General features: G+C 37.8%; 1 protein-coding gene across 2 annotated transcripts in view; it reads left to right on the top strand.

Annotated features, from left to right (window-relative positions):
* CAMKMT (calmodulin-lysine N-methyltransferase) overlaps positions 1 to 19072 on the top strand; it is a 415676-nt gene that overhangs the window by 375165 nt on the left and 21439 nt on the right. The window contains exon 8 of one of the 2 annotated variants that reach the window (XM_012450588.3): positions 10496 to 10570. The exons of the other annotated variant lie outside the window; for it this stretch is intronic. Coding sequence (XP_012306011.2) covers positions 10496 to 10570 — 75 coding nt within the window. The remainder of the gene's footprint in view (positions 1 to 10495; positions 10571 to 19072) is intronic. 2 annotated transcript variants of the gene reach the window in all.

Here is a 19072-nt window from a genome sequence, read left to right on the forward strand (position 1 = left end):
ATATGTTCTGGATATAAGCTCTGTATCAGATACTGTATATGATTTGCCATTTTATTCCAGCCTACAGCTTGTCCTTTTGTTCTCCTCACAGGATTTTTCAAAGTGCAAATGTTTTTAATTTTAATAAAGTCTAATTTACCAGTTTGTTCTTTTAAGGATCATGACTCTTGTGTGTGTCTAAGAAATCTTTGCTTAACTCAAGGTTACAAAGATTTTCTCCTGCATTTTCATCTACAAGTTTTATAGTTTTAGGCTTTACATTTAGGTTTATGACTCATTTTGTATCAATATTTGCATATGGTGTGAGATACAGATTGAAGTTCTGCTTTTAAAAATGAATATTCCATTGTTAAACATCATATCATCCTTTGCCCACCGAATTGCCTCCATTTACTTAGGTCTGATTTAATTTCTCTCATCCCTCGTCAGAATTATCTTTAAATGTTTCATATTGTTATGCTATTATCAACAATGTGGTTTTTTAATGCTGTTGTAAATGGTATAAAATTGGAAATTCCAACTTCCAATTATTTGTTGATTTTATGATTCTTGTACATTGATCTTGTATCCCACAATCCTACTAAACTCACTTATTAGTTCTAGAAACTTATTTTTGTATATTCCTTTATACAAAAAGGGACTATAATCTCCAGTGCAGTGTTGAAGAATGAAAGAAAACATACTTTCCTTATGCCTGATGTTAGGGAGAAAGCATCAGGTCTTTTGTCATTAAATGTGATGTTAACTACAGGTTTTTCATAGATGACATTTTTCAGGCCGAAGAATTTCCTTTCTGTTTTTGGGTTGCTGAAAGTTTTTAGCAGGAATAGACATTAAACTTTATCAGAAGCATTTTCTGCCTTTATTGAGATGATCATATGGTTTTTCTTTTTTGGCTTACTAATATGGTAGATTATATTGATCAATTTTCAAATGTTAAACCAATTTTCTTATATTCTTAAGATAAACTCCACTTGATCATGATGCATTGCCATATATATGTTCATATGCATATTATGGAAAACTTTGGGTATGTTGTATTAATATTCCACAAATATTATCCTCTTAATATTTATGAATCTGTATGGCACCTCTCTTATTCATGATATTGGTGACTTGTATCTTCTCCCTTTTTTCCTGATAAGTCAGGCTAGAGGTTTATCAGTGTTATTGATCTCAAAAAATCAGTGTTTGGTTTCATTGATTTTTCTCTATTATTTTTCTGTTTTATTCACTTCTGCTCCAATCTTTATTACTTCTTTTTTTCTGGTTAAGTTTGACTTACTCTTCTTTTTCTTGTGTGTTTAGCTAGAAACTGAGTTCGCTAACTGGGATCTTTCTTTCCTAATACAGGCATTTAGTGCTATTAATTTCCTCCAAGTACTGCATTAGTGGCATCCCACAAATTTTGATGTATTGTACTTTCATTCAATGCAAAATAATTATCAATTTATATTTTCATTTATTGTTTGAACCCCAGGTTATTTAGAAGTATATTATTTATTTTCCAAATGTGTCAGAATTCTACAGAGATTATTGATTTCTAATTTAATGCCATTATGGTCAGGGAAATTTTTTTGGTTCTTTTTTTGAGACAGAGTCTTGCTGCAACACCCAGGCTGGAGTGCAATGGCACAGTCTCAGCCCATTGCAACCTCTGCCTCCTGGGTTCAAGCTATTCTCCTGCCCCAGCCTCCCAAGTGGCTAGGACTACAGGTGTGTGCCACCACACCTGGCTAATTTTTGTATTTTTAGTAGAGATGGGTTTCATCATATTGGCGAGGATAGTCTCAAACTCCTGACCTCAAGTGATCCACCCACCTCGGACTCCCAAAGTGCTGGGATTAAGGCATCAGCCATTGTGCCCAGCCAGGGGACATATTTTTTATATGACCAGAATAATTTTAAATTTATTGAGACTTATCTATGACCCAAAATAGGCATATCTTGGTAAATGGTCTATTTGAAAACAATATCTATTCTGCTATTGTTGAGTGTATTCTATAAGTATCAATTAAGTCAAGTTACTGATAGTGTTGTTTAAGTCATCTATAGCTTTGCTTATTTTCTGTCTACTTGTTCCATCAATTACTGAGAGGGGAATATTGAAATCTCTGACAATAATTATGGTTTTGTCTGTGTTTTTTTCGTAGTTGTACTTCTATCTATTTCGGCTTCATAAATTTGAAGCTGTTTTATTCAGTGCATGAACATTTAGAATTGTTATGTCTGCTTCTTGAATTGACCCTTTAACATTGTAAAGTTCTCCTTGTTCCTAGTACATTCTTTGCTCTGAAATCTACTATGTCTGATATTAACGTAGACACTCCAGCTTTCTTGGTATTGTTTGGTATGACTAGTGTTGCTTGGTATATCTTTGTCCATCTTTTTACTTTTAACCTATTTGCATCTTTACATTTAAAATGCATTTATTGTAAGCCACATATACTTGGGTCTAGCTTTTTTGTCCAGTATGACACTCTCTGCCTTTTCATTGGAAAGTTCAGACCATTTTTGTTTGGGGTTAGATTTAAATCTGTCATTTTACTATTTGTTTTGTGATTCATCTATTTTTTTGTTCCCCTTTTCATCTTTTTCTGCCTGCTTTTGGATTAAATGAGTTTATTTTCTTACTCTATTTTATCTCCTTTGTTGGCTTATTAGCTGTAACTCTTTCTTTTTCTATATTAGTGGTTGCTTTAGATTTTATAATATATATCTTTAACTTATCACAGTCTATTCTCAAATGATATACCATTTTATATATATTATTAAAACCTTATGGCCAGGCGCAGTGGCTTACACCTGTAATCCCAGCACTTTGGGAGGCCAAGGTGGCGGATCACTTAAGGCCAAGAGTTTGAAACCAGCCTGGCTACCATGATGAAACCCCAACTCTACTTAAAAAAAATAAATAAAAAATTAGTTGGGTGTGGTGATGGTGGTGGGTGCCTGTAATTCCAGCTACTCAGGAGGCTGAGACACAAGAATCACTTCAAACTGGGAGGCAGAGGCTGCAAGGAGCTGAGATCATGCCACTGCACTAGAGCCTGGGCAACAGAGTGAGACTCTGTCTCAAACAAAACAAAATAAAACCTTACATATGTATACTGCCATTCGTCGCCTACCAGTGTTTATGCTACTATTGTCCTACTTTTTATCTATCCATATATTATAACCCCACAATACTTGTTTGTTTAACCAGTTATATTTAAAGAGGTTTAAATAATAAGAAAAAATCATATATATATTTACCTATATAGTTACTATTTCTGATTCCTTCATGTACATTTCCATCTGATATCATTTGTCGTCTGCCTTAAGGATTTTATTTAACATTTCTTGCAGTGCAGGTCTGCTGGTGATTAATTCCTTCAGCCTTCTGTATGTCTGAAAACATCTGTTTCACCTTTTTTGAAATACATTTTCACTGGCTATACAATTCTGGGTTGCCAGTTGTTTTTTATTCCTTTCAGTACTTAATGATGCTGCTTCACTGTCTTCTAACTTGCATTTTCATCACAAGAAATATGCTGTCATCCTTATCTTTATTTGTATATAAAACATCTTTTTCCTCTGGGTGCTTCTCAGATTGTCTCTTTATCACTACTTTTGGGCAATTTGATTATTATTATGTGCCTGCTAGTTTTCTTCATGTTTCTTGTGTTTAGGGTTGTTGAAATGTCTTGATCCCTGAGTTAATAGTTTTCATTAAATTAGGAAATTTTTCAGCCATTATTTCTTCAAATATTTTTTCTGTTATCTCCTCTCCTGTTTTTTGAGAATTCCATTTACACATGTATTGACCACTTAAATTTGTCCCACAGCTCACTCTTTATTTTTATTCCTTTTTTTCTCTATATATTTCATTTTGGATAGTTTCTATCACTATGTTTTCAGTTTCACTAATCTTTTCTTCTGCAGTGCCTAATCTGCTGTTAATCTTATCCAATGTATTTTTCTGCTTTGGCATTGTAGTTTTCATCTCTAGAAGTTTGATTTTGGGCTTTAAAAGATATCTCTCATGTCTCTACTTGATTCTTAGAATATATTAAATACCATTATGATAACTATTGTAATGCCCTTGTCTGCTAATTCTGACATCTCTGTCAGTTTTCAGTTGGGTTCACTTGTTTGATTTGTCTTCTCATTACGGTTTTTATTATTTTAATTTTTTGTACGTCTGACATCTTGGATTGTATACCAGGCATTTTGAATTTTACTTTGTTGGGATCTGAACATTTTTATATTCTGTAAATGTTTTTGAGATTTTGTGTTTGTTTTTGAGACAGAGTCTCACACTCTGTCATGCAGGCTGGGGTGCAGTGGCACAATCACAGCTTAGTGCAGCTTCAACTTCCCAGGCTCAAGTGTTCTTCCTCCCTTCTCAGCCCCACATAGCTGGGACCACAAACATGCACCATCATGCTCATCTAATTTTTGTATTTTTTGTAGGGATGGGATCTTGCCATGTTGCCCATGCTGTTCTTGAACTCCTGACCTTAAGCAATCCTCCCACCTTGGCCTCCCAAAGTGTGTTTTTGAGTTTTGTTCTGGGATACAGTTAAGTTACTTTGAAATAGTTTGATATGTTTGGGTCTTGCTTTTAAGATTTGTTAGACAGAACCAGAGCACCATTTAGTCTAGAGCTAATTATTCCCTACTATTGAGACAAGACCCTTCTGAGGACTCTACACAATGCTTGTAAATTATGAGGTTTTTTAATCTGGCTGGTGGAACAGGCACTATTCCTGACCCTGTGTGAGGACTGACCCACTCCCCTTCAATCCTTTGACATGATCTTCCCCATCTTCAAATAGTTTCCTCACATACATGCATGAATTAGTCATCCACAGCATATTCTAAGGGGACCATCCACAGATTTCCAGCACACACACACACACATTCTCTCTCTCTCTCTCCTTTCTCCAGTGCTCTCCTATTCAGTATTTTTTCCTGGGAACTCTGACTCCCTTGGTTTCCTTAGACTCTCAGTTCCATCTTCTTAACTCAGGCAGTCCACCTGCTTTTATCTCATTTCTCCCCTCTATGCTATGGCCTGGAAACTCTCAAGGCAGTAAGCTGGGGTAAAGGTAGAGCTTATTTCATTTCTTTGTCTCTTTTTAAGGAATATTCTCCTGTGTTGCTGATGTTCAGTGTCTTGAAAACTATTGTTTCATATGTTTTGTCTAGGTTTTCTGTTGTTGTTTCAGAAAAAAAGGTAAATGTGGGCCTTGTTACAACATCTTAGTTGGAAGCAGAAATCTTCAGAAAGCATTTTAAGTGGCCTTCATATCTAGCTAGTTCACACATTCTATTCAGAGAGCAACTAACAACAGAAACCTCTATTTCTTAAGGGCCTTCTATGTGCCAGGCACTGTGCTAGGTACATTCACACACAATTCATCCATATGGCATATTTATTGAGCACCTATTAGGTGCTAGGGACTATTCTAGGCATTAGAAACACATCAGTGTACAAAACAGATTTTAAAAATCTATATCCCTGTGGTGCGTATATTCTAGTAGGGAAAGAGAGAAGAAATAAAATCAATAATTTAGTTATATAGCACATTAAAGGGTAATAGCTGCTATAGAAAAATAAAGAGCAAGATAAGAAGTTTTAGAAGTACTGGAATGAAAATAAATGATGGCAGTTTTAAAGAGGACGGTCGGGGAGGCCTTCCTGAGAAGGTAAAACATGTAAACAAAGACTTGAAGGTGGTAAAGGAGTGAGCTGTAGCTATAGAGATATCTGGAGGAAGAGCATTTTGGCTGCTCAAGCAGCCAGTACTAAGACCTTAGGACAGAAGCATGCCTGGGGTATTCAGGAAAGCATAAGGAGGCTAGAGCAAAGAGAGCAAGGGGGAGAGTAATAGGAGATAAGGACAGAGTGGTAACCAGGCCCAGTTCTATAAGGGTCTTACAGGTCATTGTAAAGACTTTGGCTTTTGCTCTGAGTGAAGAGAGAAAAAGTTCATGATCTGATACATGTTTTAAAAGAATCACTCTGGCTGCTCTCTTGAGCAGAGATTGTTGGGTGACAGATAGAATTAGGGAGACCAATTATGTTCCTATGCAGTAATTCAGATGAGAGATGATAGTAGTTTAGACTGGAGAGGGAAGTAGAGATAGAGAGAACTGGTTAGATTTTGATATATTTCAAAGGTAGAACTAACTGCATTTATGGCATATTGAATATGGACTGTAAAAGAAAGAGTCAGGGATATATTGAAGATTTTTGGCTGGAGCAACCAGAAAGATGGAATTACCATTAATGAGATTTTAAAAAAGACTGAATGAAGTGAGTTTTGGGGGAAATGATTGGGAATTCAAATTTAGACATGTTAAGTTTGAGATGTCTATTAGATATCCAAGTGGACATCTTAAAATAGGAAGTTGGCTATATGAATCTGGAGTTCATGGGAGAGGTTCAGGCTGATAGGTCAAGTAAGACAAAGACTAAGAACTGACCTAAATTTAGCAATGTGGAGATCTTTGGTGAGTTTGACAGCAGCATTTTTGGTGGAACGGTGGGGACAAAAGCCTGGCTGGAGTGAATTTTAAGAGAATAGGAGGAGAGGAATTGGCAACAGAGTGTCTAAACAATTTTCTCAAAAAGTTTTGCTGTGAAGGAGGAATACAGAAATGGCGCAATAACTGGAGGGAAAGGTATCAAGAGAGGATATTTTACAAGGCGGGAAAGAACTCCATGTTTGAATACTGATGGAAATAATCCAGAGAGAGAAAAGAGCTGATATAGGAATGAGAAGGGAAATTGCTAGAGCATGTCCTATAATAGATCAAAAGAGATGGATCTAGGTGGTATAAGAGAAGGTACTGGCTGTAGTTAGAAGTATAGATAGTTCATCTGTGCTAATAGAAAGGAAGGCAGAGTATGTAGGTGCAGATGCTATTAGGAGCATAAGTGTGGTGGCAGGAGTTTATGGAAGTTCTTAGCTGATTGCTGCATTTTTTTTTTTTTTTTTTTTGAGAAAGAGTCTCATTTTTTGTCACCCAGGCTGGAGTGCAGTGGCTAAATCACAGCTCACTCCAGCCTTGACTTCTTGGGCTCAGATGATCCTCCCACCTCAGTCTCCTGAGTAGCTGAGACCACAGGTGTGTGCCACCACACCCAGTTAATTTTTTATATTTTTAGCAGAGAGGGGACATCGCCATGTTGCCCAGGCTAGTCTCCAACTCCTGGGCTCAAGCAATCCACCTGCTTCGGCCTCCCAAAGTGCTGGGATTACAGGCATGAGCCACCGTGCCCGGCCTGATTGCTGCAATTTTGAAAGTAAAGTAAGAAGCAGGGTCATCAGCTGAAAGTGAGGATGAGGGAGGTAGTGTTAGAATTTTGAAGAGAGAGTAGAAAGTGCAAAATAATGACCTAGGATAGTGGGAGACTAAATGGGCAAAGGAAATGTAAGTATAACTGCCAGATGTCATTAAGAGTCCACTTGAGGTTCATGGTCATGAATTTAAAGCAAAGCCAGTGAGGATGCTTGTGTGCTGTCTCTAGCCACATTCAGGTGCACAGATGCAGATATGGACCAGGCAGAGAGCTGGAGTTAACAAATACGAGGAAGTAAGAGAGGGATAAGGAAGTTGAGGGTGTATGCAAGGGAGTAATTACAATTTAAGCTGAGCAAGCAAGAAAGATAAACAGTAGGGAAGTGGGACAGTGACATGGTGATAGGATCAGTGTGGGCCAGTGGGACTGAGGAATGGTTAGATCAGAGTACCTTCTAGAAGAAATGAGCAGTGAAAGGTAGGAGGGGTTGGTTGGAGAGTTGCTAGAGTTGCAGTAATTGGTAAAGGCAGGTTTAGAGGAGTGCTACTCAATGAGTAGGCCATGGACTGGTGCCAGTCTGTGAACTGCATGTTACTGATCTGCAAGGAGATAAGTTCAGAAATTGAAATACATGTTTAGAAACACTGCTGCGACATCCAAGCATGTGATCAGTAGACTTGTATTTGGAATGCCCTTGTGTTTTTAATCTCATTTGTCTATTCTTTTGTGACTATATTTTACAAAAGTATTGGTCTGCAACAGATTAGATACAAACAAACCAAGTTTGGTCCTCCCCTACAGTGGAAGCACGTGCTCTCGCGAGCATGCATGGGAGTGTGTCTCCAGGTGGAGGACAAGGTCACTGGAGGAGAGGAGTTAAAAGGACCATATTTCTGAACAATGAAATCACTATCATCTCTAGTCTTTCAAGATAGAAGGCTGCCTGACTGCACAGCTCCAGGAAGCACTATTCTCATTGTATGTTGCATGAACAATACAACTGCAGGTACTGTATGAATGGTGCTCTTAGAATGTTCAAAGAGATAGTTAGTGTTATCCCCATTTTATAGATAAGAAAACAAGCTCAGAAAGGTTAAATAATTGCCCAGACTCATACAGCTACTAAGGGGAGGAGCCAAGATTTGAACCTAGGTCTGTCTGTTGTGCTAAAGCTGAACTCTCCGTAATACCACTCTCTCTCTCTCTCTCTGTCACATGCTTATAGCACAGCCATAAGACTCATGAGAACTGGGGAAAAATGCCTTTGGGGAATGTGTTATAGCCCATGTGACCAAGCCGGGCTTTTCAATTTATTTTAGAGTCACGACTTGTTACAGCTGCTGTGGGAATCCATAGCCAGTCACTGCCTAGACCCCTATCTCTCCAGTTTGTCTTTGTTGAGCCAAGAGGCTGAAGCACCTCAGGAATACAACATCCACTATCACTGCAGGATTTCCTGCAGTCTGTTCTTGTGCTTTAGTAATTGCCTGTGTATTAAAAGCAAATGCTAAAGAGTCATTTGTGGAATGGTAAGATTATGAGTTATTTTAATACTTTAATCTTTTTTTAAAATTTATGTGATGGATGGATACATTACTTTTCTGATCTGAGAAAGTCTAGTATAGATCTACACTTTAAACCATCTTGCTCATGGTTGAAGTTTTAGACTCTAAGACTTAGGACTCTGGTGAGGGCTGGGCAGGCCCCATCTCTCACTGAGCCTGAGTCCCGGATACACCGGGAGCCTCAGTGTTTCCAGAAAAGTTGGTGTTGGTTGTTTCCTGCTCTCCCCAGGTGCATGGAGTTTCTGAGAAATCCATAAACAACGTTTATGGATTGATCTCTTAGGGATTTCCTAATTTCCTTCGTTTCTTGCCTCTCCAGTGGGCCTCAACAAGTACAGCAACACTAAAGTCAATTTGTAAAGCTGATCTGGGTGTTACAGGACCTGTGAACACTGAGGTTATTCACTGCTTCTGGAAAGCCCTCCCATGCTCCAAGTCTGTATACTCACCCAATGCATAGGATACCGCATAGGAATTGGGGTTTATGTGTCCATATGGCCCGTCAGACTGCCCCTGTGAAGGCACGGTCTATGGCACAGCACAAGGCCTGGCACACAGTGAGGAGTGGCTCTGTAGGAATGGGTTGGACGAGTGGATGAACAGCGGCTGCCCAGCCTGTGTAGGTATTTTTGTGGTGATATGTTTAATCTTTTCTACCTTGAGAAATTAACTGGCATTAATGTATGTTAATGTACTGTATATGAAAAGAACTTGGGCTGACTAGTATAAGACTTTTTATTATATTCAGACACATGACTTTTCACCTAGGGAAGATGTAGAAGAAATGAATCCACCAAAACAAGCAAATATAACTGGGCAGGGTAGGATGTGGTCACTCCGGTTAGCTCTAAAGAATCAAAATAAAAATAGGAACAGAATTTAACTTTTAAAAATATTACTGGAAGTCACAGTTTTGGTGTGGTGGTAAGAGGAATCACTAAAATACTTGAATATGGTAAAATGCTAATCATCACAGTTGTTCATTGAGAGTAACTAAAAACCTCTGGTTGGCCTCACAAGTATTACTGAAGTTTTCAAATGCATGTTATGAATTATTGTTATTAATGTGAAGTTTTAAGCCTGATCCTCTTTGGGAGACTGTCAGTGTGGGTGAATTTTTCAATATGCCTAAAAACCAAGAACTACCAAATGAAATTTGGCTCTTCTTTTCTTCCATCTCGCCAAATTGCTCATTTCATCAGTAAGAAAAGCAACTGACATGCCAGGCAGTATAGATAGAAGCTGTCGCACATCATTTATTTTTATCAATTTGTATTCCAGTCAAATGTGGAATACTTTGGTTTCAATATGTACCTCATTGATGTGAAGGGTCCAGAATCATTATAATGACTATGGTGAAGATAAGATATTTTTTCTCTAGTTTGTCTACAAAAACCTATAAAAACTAGCAAAAAGGTTAACTATTGTATTTAAGTAGAGAATTCTTCTTCTAGATTTGAATACTAAATAAAACACAGAAGACAGTTACATCCTATTTTTTATTATACCTTTTGAAATAATTTGTATATACCTTTTAAATAATTTCAAGTGCCACAAAAAATAATGTTAATAGCTCAAAATCAAAAGTTAAAAAAAAAACCCTGTGTATAATTTTTAAAATCTTTTTCTCCTCAAGCGTTTTACGATGGGATAATGAGACAGATGTCTCTCAACTGGAAGGACATTTTGACATTGTTATGTGTGCTGACTGGTAAGTACATAAAAATCATAAAACTCCTGTTAGAAAAAATAGCTTTGCTGGAGTAATTGGGCTGTGCTGCTTTGCTGACGGCTAAGCAAAGTCAACAAATGAAGCACAAAGCCACCTTAACCTCAACAAATTAATATTCATCTCCATGTGACAGTTATAAGGTAGTCTTCTATCACACAGTAACTTCTACCACATTATTTCCCAAAGATTGATTTTGAGAAGCATTTCCATTTTCTGGAATTGCCTCTGTTTCATGCTTGACGTATCAGTAAATGGACGACTTAGGCAAATTGCAAATAATTATGGCTCGGAGAGGAATAGTCTGGAGAAAAAGGAGTTTATCAACACAAACAGCTCAATTAGCTTACTTCTTAGGAGAGATCTGACTATTGATATAAGGGAATATATATGTGCGTGTACACACACATACTCTCTAGCAAATAAACATATCTGTGGAATATCTTTGGGGAAATAGCTTTTCCTAAAATATATATTTGCTATCTAATGTTTTCAGTTTCAATTATAATATTTAATTATACATAAAACAAAAATTATGGAATTACATTTTATTCTTATGCAAATAATAACATTACAATCTCTGTCAGGTGCCTGCCTTTTAAAAAAAATTTACATGAGATATTTTGCCCTCTGTTTTCGCCCAATGTACTTATTTGTTAATGAAAGTCTGATCCTAAGTTACAGGATAAATATGCATCAGGCCTTAATAATTATTTCAACTAATCTTATGTATTTCTTCATGCTATTTGAATAATAATTATTTCAGCTTATGGGAAACATTGACAATTCACAAGTATTTTCCCTGTTAAGAGTAAGATCTTGTTTGCAGTTTTATCATGATATTTATTCGGGCACTTCGGATTTGAAAACACATTAACTTCAGGTTCTGAAGAAGTTCAGTTATATTGATAAGGCTAATCATAAGATCCAGAGCTCAGGGAAGACTTTCCCTACAGGAGAGTTGAATGAAATTTTCAGAAAGTGGTTTTTGTTATTTTTATTATTTTAATAAGATTTTCAATGGATAACTTTTCTACCAAAGTCATTGGAATTGGGTTTGCTCTTTTTCTTTGGAAAAAAAAAAAAACAACAAACTTCTCAATGAAAAATAAATATTTTGTTCTATTCTTAGCTGAGAGTTTCTAGTTTTTCATAGCCCTTTTAGTCTTTTTGCACCCAGTTTCAGAAAATCTTGTTCCAAAAATGGGAGAAACCTAGATTTCTGACTAATCATTGATAATGTGCCTCGATGCTGCAGCCCTCATCTAATCAAAAATAAGGAGCTAAAACCTCACCGTATGATTCGAGCAAGTAATTTAGTAAATGTCTTTCCTCACCACATATGAGAAAGAATCCTCCAGGTTTCATTGCACAGATGAAGATAATGCTGGCAGGATTAGATCAGATTAAGCATGAAAGTCAGATCAGAGAGCAGCGGCAAGAGGGAAGGGGCAGCATCTTCCTGAAGCTTTAGACGAGGGTCACACGCGGATGGGCTCTGATTATATGAGGAAGGCAAGTCTGGCCAAGAGATTTAGAGTTAAATTTGTCCCTCACACAAATATCAAAACAGCCTGGCTTTGTCATACCTCGTGTTATGGACACTCACACCATGTCATCCTATTTGTACCAGAGGGAAAAGCAGAGGAAGTAAGATTTAAGCTCTTTTCTGATTAATGTTCTCAGGTTAAAAATAGCCACACAACATGTTTGAAAAACCGTCTTTTTTCCCTAGCTGACAACAGGGTTGCGTACACTGATATACATAATGCATGTTCAGTTTAAGACTTTCATTACACACACATAACATAATACAACATTATATGTATACACACACACACATAGATACACACATCTGGTATCTGTGTGAGAATTTATGGCTTCAAATGAACTAAATACACCAAGCTTCATTTTACAAATGACTTTTCCATGCATGAATTTTTTTTTCCTGGTGTTGTAAGTGCCAGAATGTCAGCCTGTTTATAATTTCCCATTTGTAAATGTGAAACACTAAGCTACTCTCACTGCGATGCTCATAGTATTTCCAAAAGAAATGCTTTGGTAATGGTCTCTCTTCATATTCGCAGGGATGGGTAAGCTGCTTAGGAACGTAAAAAGTACAGTAATATTTCTGATATGCACGTTGTGCATGTAGCAGTGAAGCACAGGATTCCACGAGTTCTTTATGTCCTGTTGGTGTGGTGTTTCTCTAAGAGTTATTACATGGATGCTGCTTCTAGGGGCAGGCAGACAGACAGACCGTGCTGCATTTTTTTAAGAATGTCACAGGGGAGGAAAAGAAAGCTCTCTTTAGACACTACCTCCAAGATGAAACCTGAAATCCTCATGCCAGAAAGAGGTGCCACACATAAATAGATCACATTAAGTCTCACACCATCCTTTAGTCAGTCAGCAATGAGATCTGGATTAGGCCACAGGAATATGAAGCAAGAGTTGGAGTTCAAATATTAGGTACATGGATTAAAATCTTATTGAAGCATTTCCAGCAAGGGTGGCATTGTCTGATTTCCTGAATAGCTAACCAGTGGTACTGCTTGATCCCATTTACATGAAAACAAGCTCTATTCACAAACCTATTCCAAACCCACATTGTGGTTCAAGTAAAATGCACATGATTACAACAAGCGGTGATATGTTTATGTTCTTAAATCATTCATATATTCATATATTTACATTCAAACATTCAAAAACCTGTAGGCAGTGGGGGAAATAACTTATTTCCCAGAAGAGACAGTCTGTTAGTTCACAACTAAATTTAGTAGCTCAACTAGATTATAAAATAAAGAGGCAAACTGTGAAAGCTAGTCATTATTTCACCATTCAGCATTTTTGACAATGAAAAATAGTTTCATGGTTCAACAGTTCCTAAATAACTTGTAAAATGTCAACTTTGAAATATACAGAAGGAAAAATTGAGGTGCAGCCACACCTGCAAAAGGATGCTGTTGACAAACATCAAAATATTAGAATTTTTAACCACAGGTGTAGAAAAAAACCTGCCTATTAAGTTCCTCAGTTGACTTGTTTAATGTTGAGTTTAATATAAGGATTCCTTTCTGCTGGAATGCAGTCCAGCCTGGTCCTTGCTGAGTTAGAATAGTGAGTGATTGTTAATTTTAAGCCTGCCTTTCCAGACTCCTGTTCAATCACAATATAATCTAAGGGTCTGGAAGTAAGATGTTTTTTATCCAATGAACGCTTTCATTCAGTGTTTGACGGCTCTCCAGTTTATTGTAGCTCTGCAAAAATAGAAATGACTCTGTGCATTTGAATTCTCAAAAGGCTTAGAAAGCATATCTGAAATGCCACCCATAGCCTGACCGGCCCATTGAGCTGGGTCTGCAGGACAATCAGCACATCTGTGTGCCTGCAGCCCGAGACTTTGGAAAGAAATGGGGAAAGCACATTGGCCTGTAGCGACCCACCTCGCGTGCTCTCAGCATTTTTGCACTGGCTGTGTACTCTAAATTGTTTCTTTTTGGGGGGTCCTTTTTACTTTACTCTAAATGATGAAAAATGTTTGATTTTTAAGCTGATTCTGTGAAATTTTTTTCCTCAAAATGGAAACACTGTAGGCTCTAGAATTTGTTTTCTTTCAGATGCTCTGATCATAGATAGCCCCAAATCACAACTCACAGATGTTTACACCTGAAAATATCCTAAGCCCAAATATAGTTAGCCCTTTCACCTGATACCGGAGAAGACTCAGTCCCAGAGAAAATACATGAATCGCCCAGGATTGCTCAACTAAAGGGGCAGAGCCAAGTAAAATTAGAATATGGCATCATTCTGAGCTGTAATAAAAATCAGTTGGTACATACTGAAAGAGGTCATCCTTTGCTGAAGTTAAATCTAAAACAGTGACTCTAACTCAGCACATTTCACCTTGAAAATTACAAAGGGGTCTTCCTTTCTATGGCTATTGACAGTGAAAAATGTCTTCTTGTTCTTTGCACTAATTAACTTCCCTATGAGAGGAGTTACAGATGCTCTGCAGTCTGCATAAAACTGATTCTAAGGGAGGTGATGAAAATGGTCTGGCACCTTTCCTTTGTTGGAAAATCTGTGACTCAGATCAATGGAAGAAAGCAAGTGTTGATCCACAAGTGAATTATACAGAGGGGTGTGTGTGTGTGTGTGTGTGTGCATGTGTGTGTGCGTGCGCCTTTTAATGGTCAAACTAGACTGCCAATGTATTTTGATCAGTAACTGAAGGGAGAGTTAAAATGGTATCTCCGTCCCCATCACTGACCCACTCAGCCTTTTTTAATAGATCCACTTAAGCTACTGCTGTTCTCTCAGCCCATTAGGACTTATTTAAGGGGTGAATTTTCAGGAGATTATATATCATTCCCACTAAAACACATTGAAATTGCTCAGATGACATACTCTACAAAGTGTTATAAATTCTGCATCAGAGCTAAGTAGAAAGTGAGCTTGCTTGGAATAAAGATCTATTAGAGAACTATAAGAATTACTTTTGGGAAATTTGATTTGGAGAGACGGAGTAGACAGCATTACCTTTCAAATAACTGTGTTTGGAATGTGTGCTGTGTGTTAAGCTGTGATGTTAACATCTTTGTCATCCTGACCAACTTTAAGAAGAAATACCGCTTTATAAAGGCATGTCTGAAGCTCAGCTGTGAGAGGGTTCTGTTTATTATTTTTCTAACAGTCTTACCAGCTCTTAGGATGCATAAGTATAAACCGAGTGTGGTCCTTTGCTTAAATGCTGCATGTCCCAATCAGCCAGGTTTCCCATAGGCCTGGGTAACTGACAGAGTTATTTTCCTACAATCATAATCTTTTAAAAACCCAGAATGCTTAATTATTAAAACTCAAGATATTGTTACCTCACTAAGGAATAAAATACGGAGTCCTGAAGAGCGAACATTTTTAAAGACTTACTTATAATTTTATTCCGTTCTCATTAATTCTTTTTTTTTTTTTTTTTTTTTTTTAGAGAGAAAGAGAGAGAGAGAATAGGAAGGAGAAAAAAGGAAGAGAAAGAGAGAGAGAGAATGGGGAGGAGGGAGAAGGAAAAGAAAGGGGGAGAGAGAATGGGAGTATTGCTTTCTTGCCCAGGCTAGAATGCAATTTAGTAATGGGTATTGAAAACCTCTTTTACACTGATAATTATACTTAATGATGTAGTCAGGAAGGAATAAGGGAAGAAGATAACAAACAAACAGCCAACCAATATTTAATTTAAACCTATGAAATGCTATGCGATTACTGAGGAGTGATTTACTTCCAATTATATAGTCACCTTTGGAATAGGTGTGAGGTGGTAATGTATGTTTTGTGTATTTGAAGTGGAGAGTACTATAAATATTTATTAAGTTTACTTGTTCCGGGTCTGAGTTCAAGTTCTGAATATCCTTGTTAATTTTCTATCTCGTTGATCTATAGAATCGTTAGCTCTTCTTGTTGCATTGATCCTTTTGCCATTATGTAATGTCATTCCTCGCCTCTTTTGATCTTTGTTGCTTTAAAGTCTACTTTATCAGAGGTGAGAATTGCATCTCCTGCTTTTTGTTTATTAGTTTATTTTTACTCTCTGTTCAATTGGTAAATCTTCCTCCTTCTCTCTGAGTCTTTGTGTATTGTTTCATGTAAGATGGGCCCGGATGCAGCATACCGATGGGTTTTGGCTTTTTATCCAATTAAAATATATATAAGTTTAATACCAGCATTTGATGCTAGCTGGCTGTTTTGCCCATTAGTTGATGTGAATTTTTTATTGTGTTAAAGTTCTTTGCTTTTTGATATATTTTTGGAAAGGCTGATATTGGTTGTTCCTTTATATGTATAGTGCTTCTTTCAGAAGCTCTTGTAAAGCAGGCCTGGTGGTGGTGAACTCTCTAAGTACTTGTTTGTTCGCAAAAGATTTAATTTTTCCTTCGCACATAAAGCTTAGTTTGGCTGGATAGGAAATTCTGGGTTGAAAGTTCTTTTCTTTAAGGATGTTAAATATTGGTCCCCACTCTTTTCTGGCTTGTAGGGTTTCTGCTGAGAGATCTACTGTAGGTCTGATAGGTTTCCCTTTATGGGTAACCTGAACTTTCTCTCTAGCTGCCCTTAGTATTTTCTCCTTCATTTCAACCCTAATAAATCTGGCAATTATGTGCCTTGGGGTTGGTCTTCTTGAAGAATATCTTTGTGGTGTTCTCTGTATTACCTGGAGTTGAATATTACCCTGCCTTGCCAGGTTGGGAAAATTTTCCTGAATGATATCCTGAAGAGTATTTTCCAACTTGGATTCATTCTCTTCATCACATTCAGGTACACCTATCAAACGTAAATTAGGTCTTTTCACAGAGTCCCATATTTCCTGGAGACTTTGCTCATTCCTTTTCATCCTTTTTTCTGCATTCTTGTCTTCTCGTTTCATTTCACTGAGCTGGTCCTCGACTTCTGATATCCTTCCTTCTGCTTGATCAATTCGACTGTTTAAACTTGTGCATGCTTCGCGAAGTTCTCGTGTTGTGTTTTTCAGCTCCATCAATTCACTTATATTCTTCTCTAAATTGTCCATTCTCATTAACATTTCGTCAAACCTTTTTTCAAGGTTCTTAGTTTCTTTGCATTGGGTTAGAATAAGTTCTTTTAATTCACAGAAGTTTCTTATCACCCACGTTTGGAAACCTGCTTCTGTTATTGGAACACCCGTGTAATCTATTAAGCCTTGTTCCGTTACTGATGAGGAATTGCAATCCCCTGTAGAGGGAGAGGCATTCTGATTTTGAGTATTCTCTACCTTTTTACGCTGGTTTCTTCCCTTCATTATATATTTGTCCGTCTGTCGTCTTTATAATTACCGACTTTCTAACTGGGTCTCTGACGTCCAACTTGTTGATTCCCTGCGCCGAAATCTGAGCAATCCACTGAGCCGGCCAAAACAGCGGTGTTAAGATTGATGGTGCTTTTCTGCCCGGGAATATCCGGACTCTGCACCAAGAACTGGCGTGCTAAGGCACCAGCAAAACCGCCACGCCGGCCACAAGAGTCACCCTGGCGACCCGTGGATCTCCTCCACTGGGAATCTCGTGGTCCGTGAGCAACTAATATTCGTCTGAAAGTGTGGCGTCCTCTCGTTCTTTGCGCTTTCACTGGGAGGTACGTGCCCGAGCTGCTAATCATCAGCCATCTTGGATCTCTCTCCCCGTTCTCATTAATTCTTAATGGTTATTAATCACTGTTTAATATGACTTAATGGAATTTGTGTAGCACTTAATTTACATACATTCCGTGCTCCAAGATTTAAGAATGTAGTTTTAGGAAAGGGAAAGACAAAATCTTTCCATGGGTAATAATCAGGTCATCCTGAGAGACGGATGGAACAGGATGAGGTTCCATTCTGGACGTGGTTTGTAGCTCATCTGAGGATTCTTTATCTGTTGCTCAAAGCACCCTTCCATAGAAGAACCTTCCACGGAACTTGCAGTGACCAAAGAAACTCAAGCAGTGACTTTTTGGAAACTTATTATAAACTGCTCTCCTCAGCGGAGAGAATCATCAAATCGAAAGAGAACCTAGTCTGGTGAAACATCCTACCTGAAAGTTGATTCATCTTTGACAATATCAGTAAAGGAGTGTGTACCTCCCACTTTAGGGACATTGGAACTATCACCCTGCATAAGCTCCTCGATTCCAAGGACTGTGATGATCTGCCAGTCAGTCTGCAAGTAATCATGTATTGAGCACCTTCCGTGTGTACGCTGTGCTGGAACTATTAATAGTAAAGCAAAATGAAGACAGAATGGAAGCTTCTTGAGGACGGGAACTTTATCTTATTCATAGCTCATCCTCAGTACCTAAATTTGCCCTTAGTATATATAGTAGATGCTCAACAAATATTTATCAACTAACATATATTATTGATTTGATGCCCACATAGTCATATAGGTAGATGCTTATTGACATGGAAACTAAGGCTTCAAATGAAGTGACCTTCCCAAAGTCACATAGCGGCAACATCAAAGCCAGAGCTCTTTAAAACCCTGAACCATACTCCTCATTTGTCTAAAGTATAGCTCCACACAGCAACCCCCTCTGAGCGAGGACAGCAGCCCTCCCACTGACAGCTGGTACTCACCCTTAGCTAAGAGAAGCATGAGGCCGGTCCCTAGAATAGGTGGTGGTACTTACTTCTGCTATGTGAAGAGACAGGAGGCTATATCAGAGGGGACTGACCTGCAGCATTAGAAACAGAAGAAGGGTCTTGCTTAGGCCCCTTATGGAGATGGCTGATGCACAAGGTTGCTGAGTATTCTAACTTAAAGCAAGGGATCCACTGTTAGAGAAGATATCCAGGTTGTGAATGAAACAGTTTTCCATAGGACTTTCCAAACAAATGCATTTTAAATGGTGTTATGGGTTAAGAGGTTTCAAAAGTAGTTTTGCTGTCCCTGCTTTTTTTTTTTAGACAAAATCTCACTCTGTCACCCAGACTGGAGTGCA

This window comes from Aotus nancymaae, unplaced genomic scaffold, assembly GCF_030222135.1.
Source record: "Aotus nancymaae isolate 86718 unplaced genomic scaffold, 86718_ANA_hifiasm-v0.15.2.pri h1tg000057l, whole genome shotgun sequence".
In the NCBI taxonomy this organism is placed as follows: Eukaryota; Metazoa; Chordata; class Mammalia; order Primates; family Aotidae; genus Aotus; species Aotus nancymaae.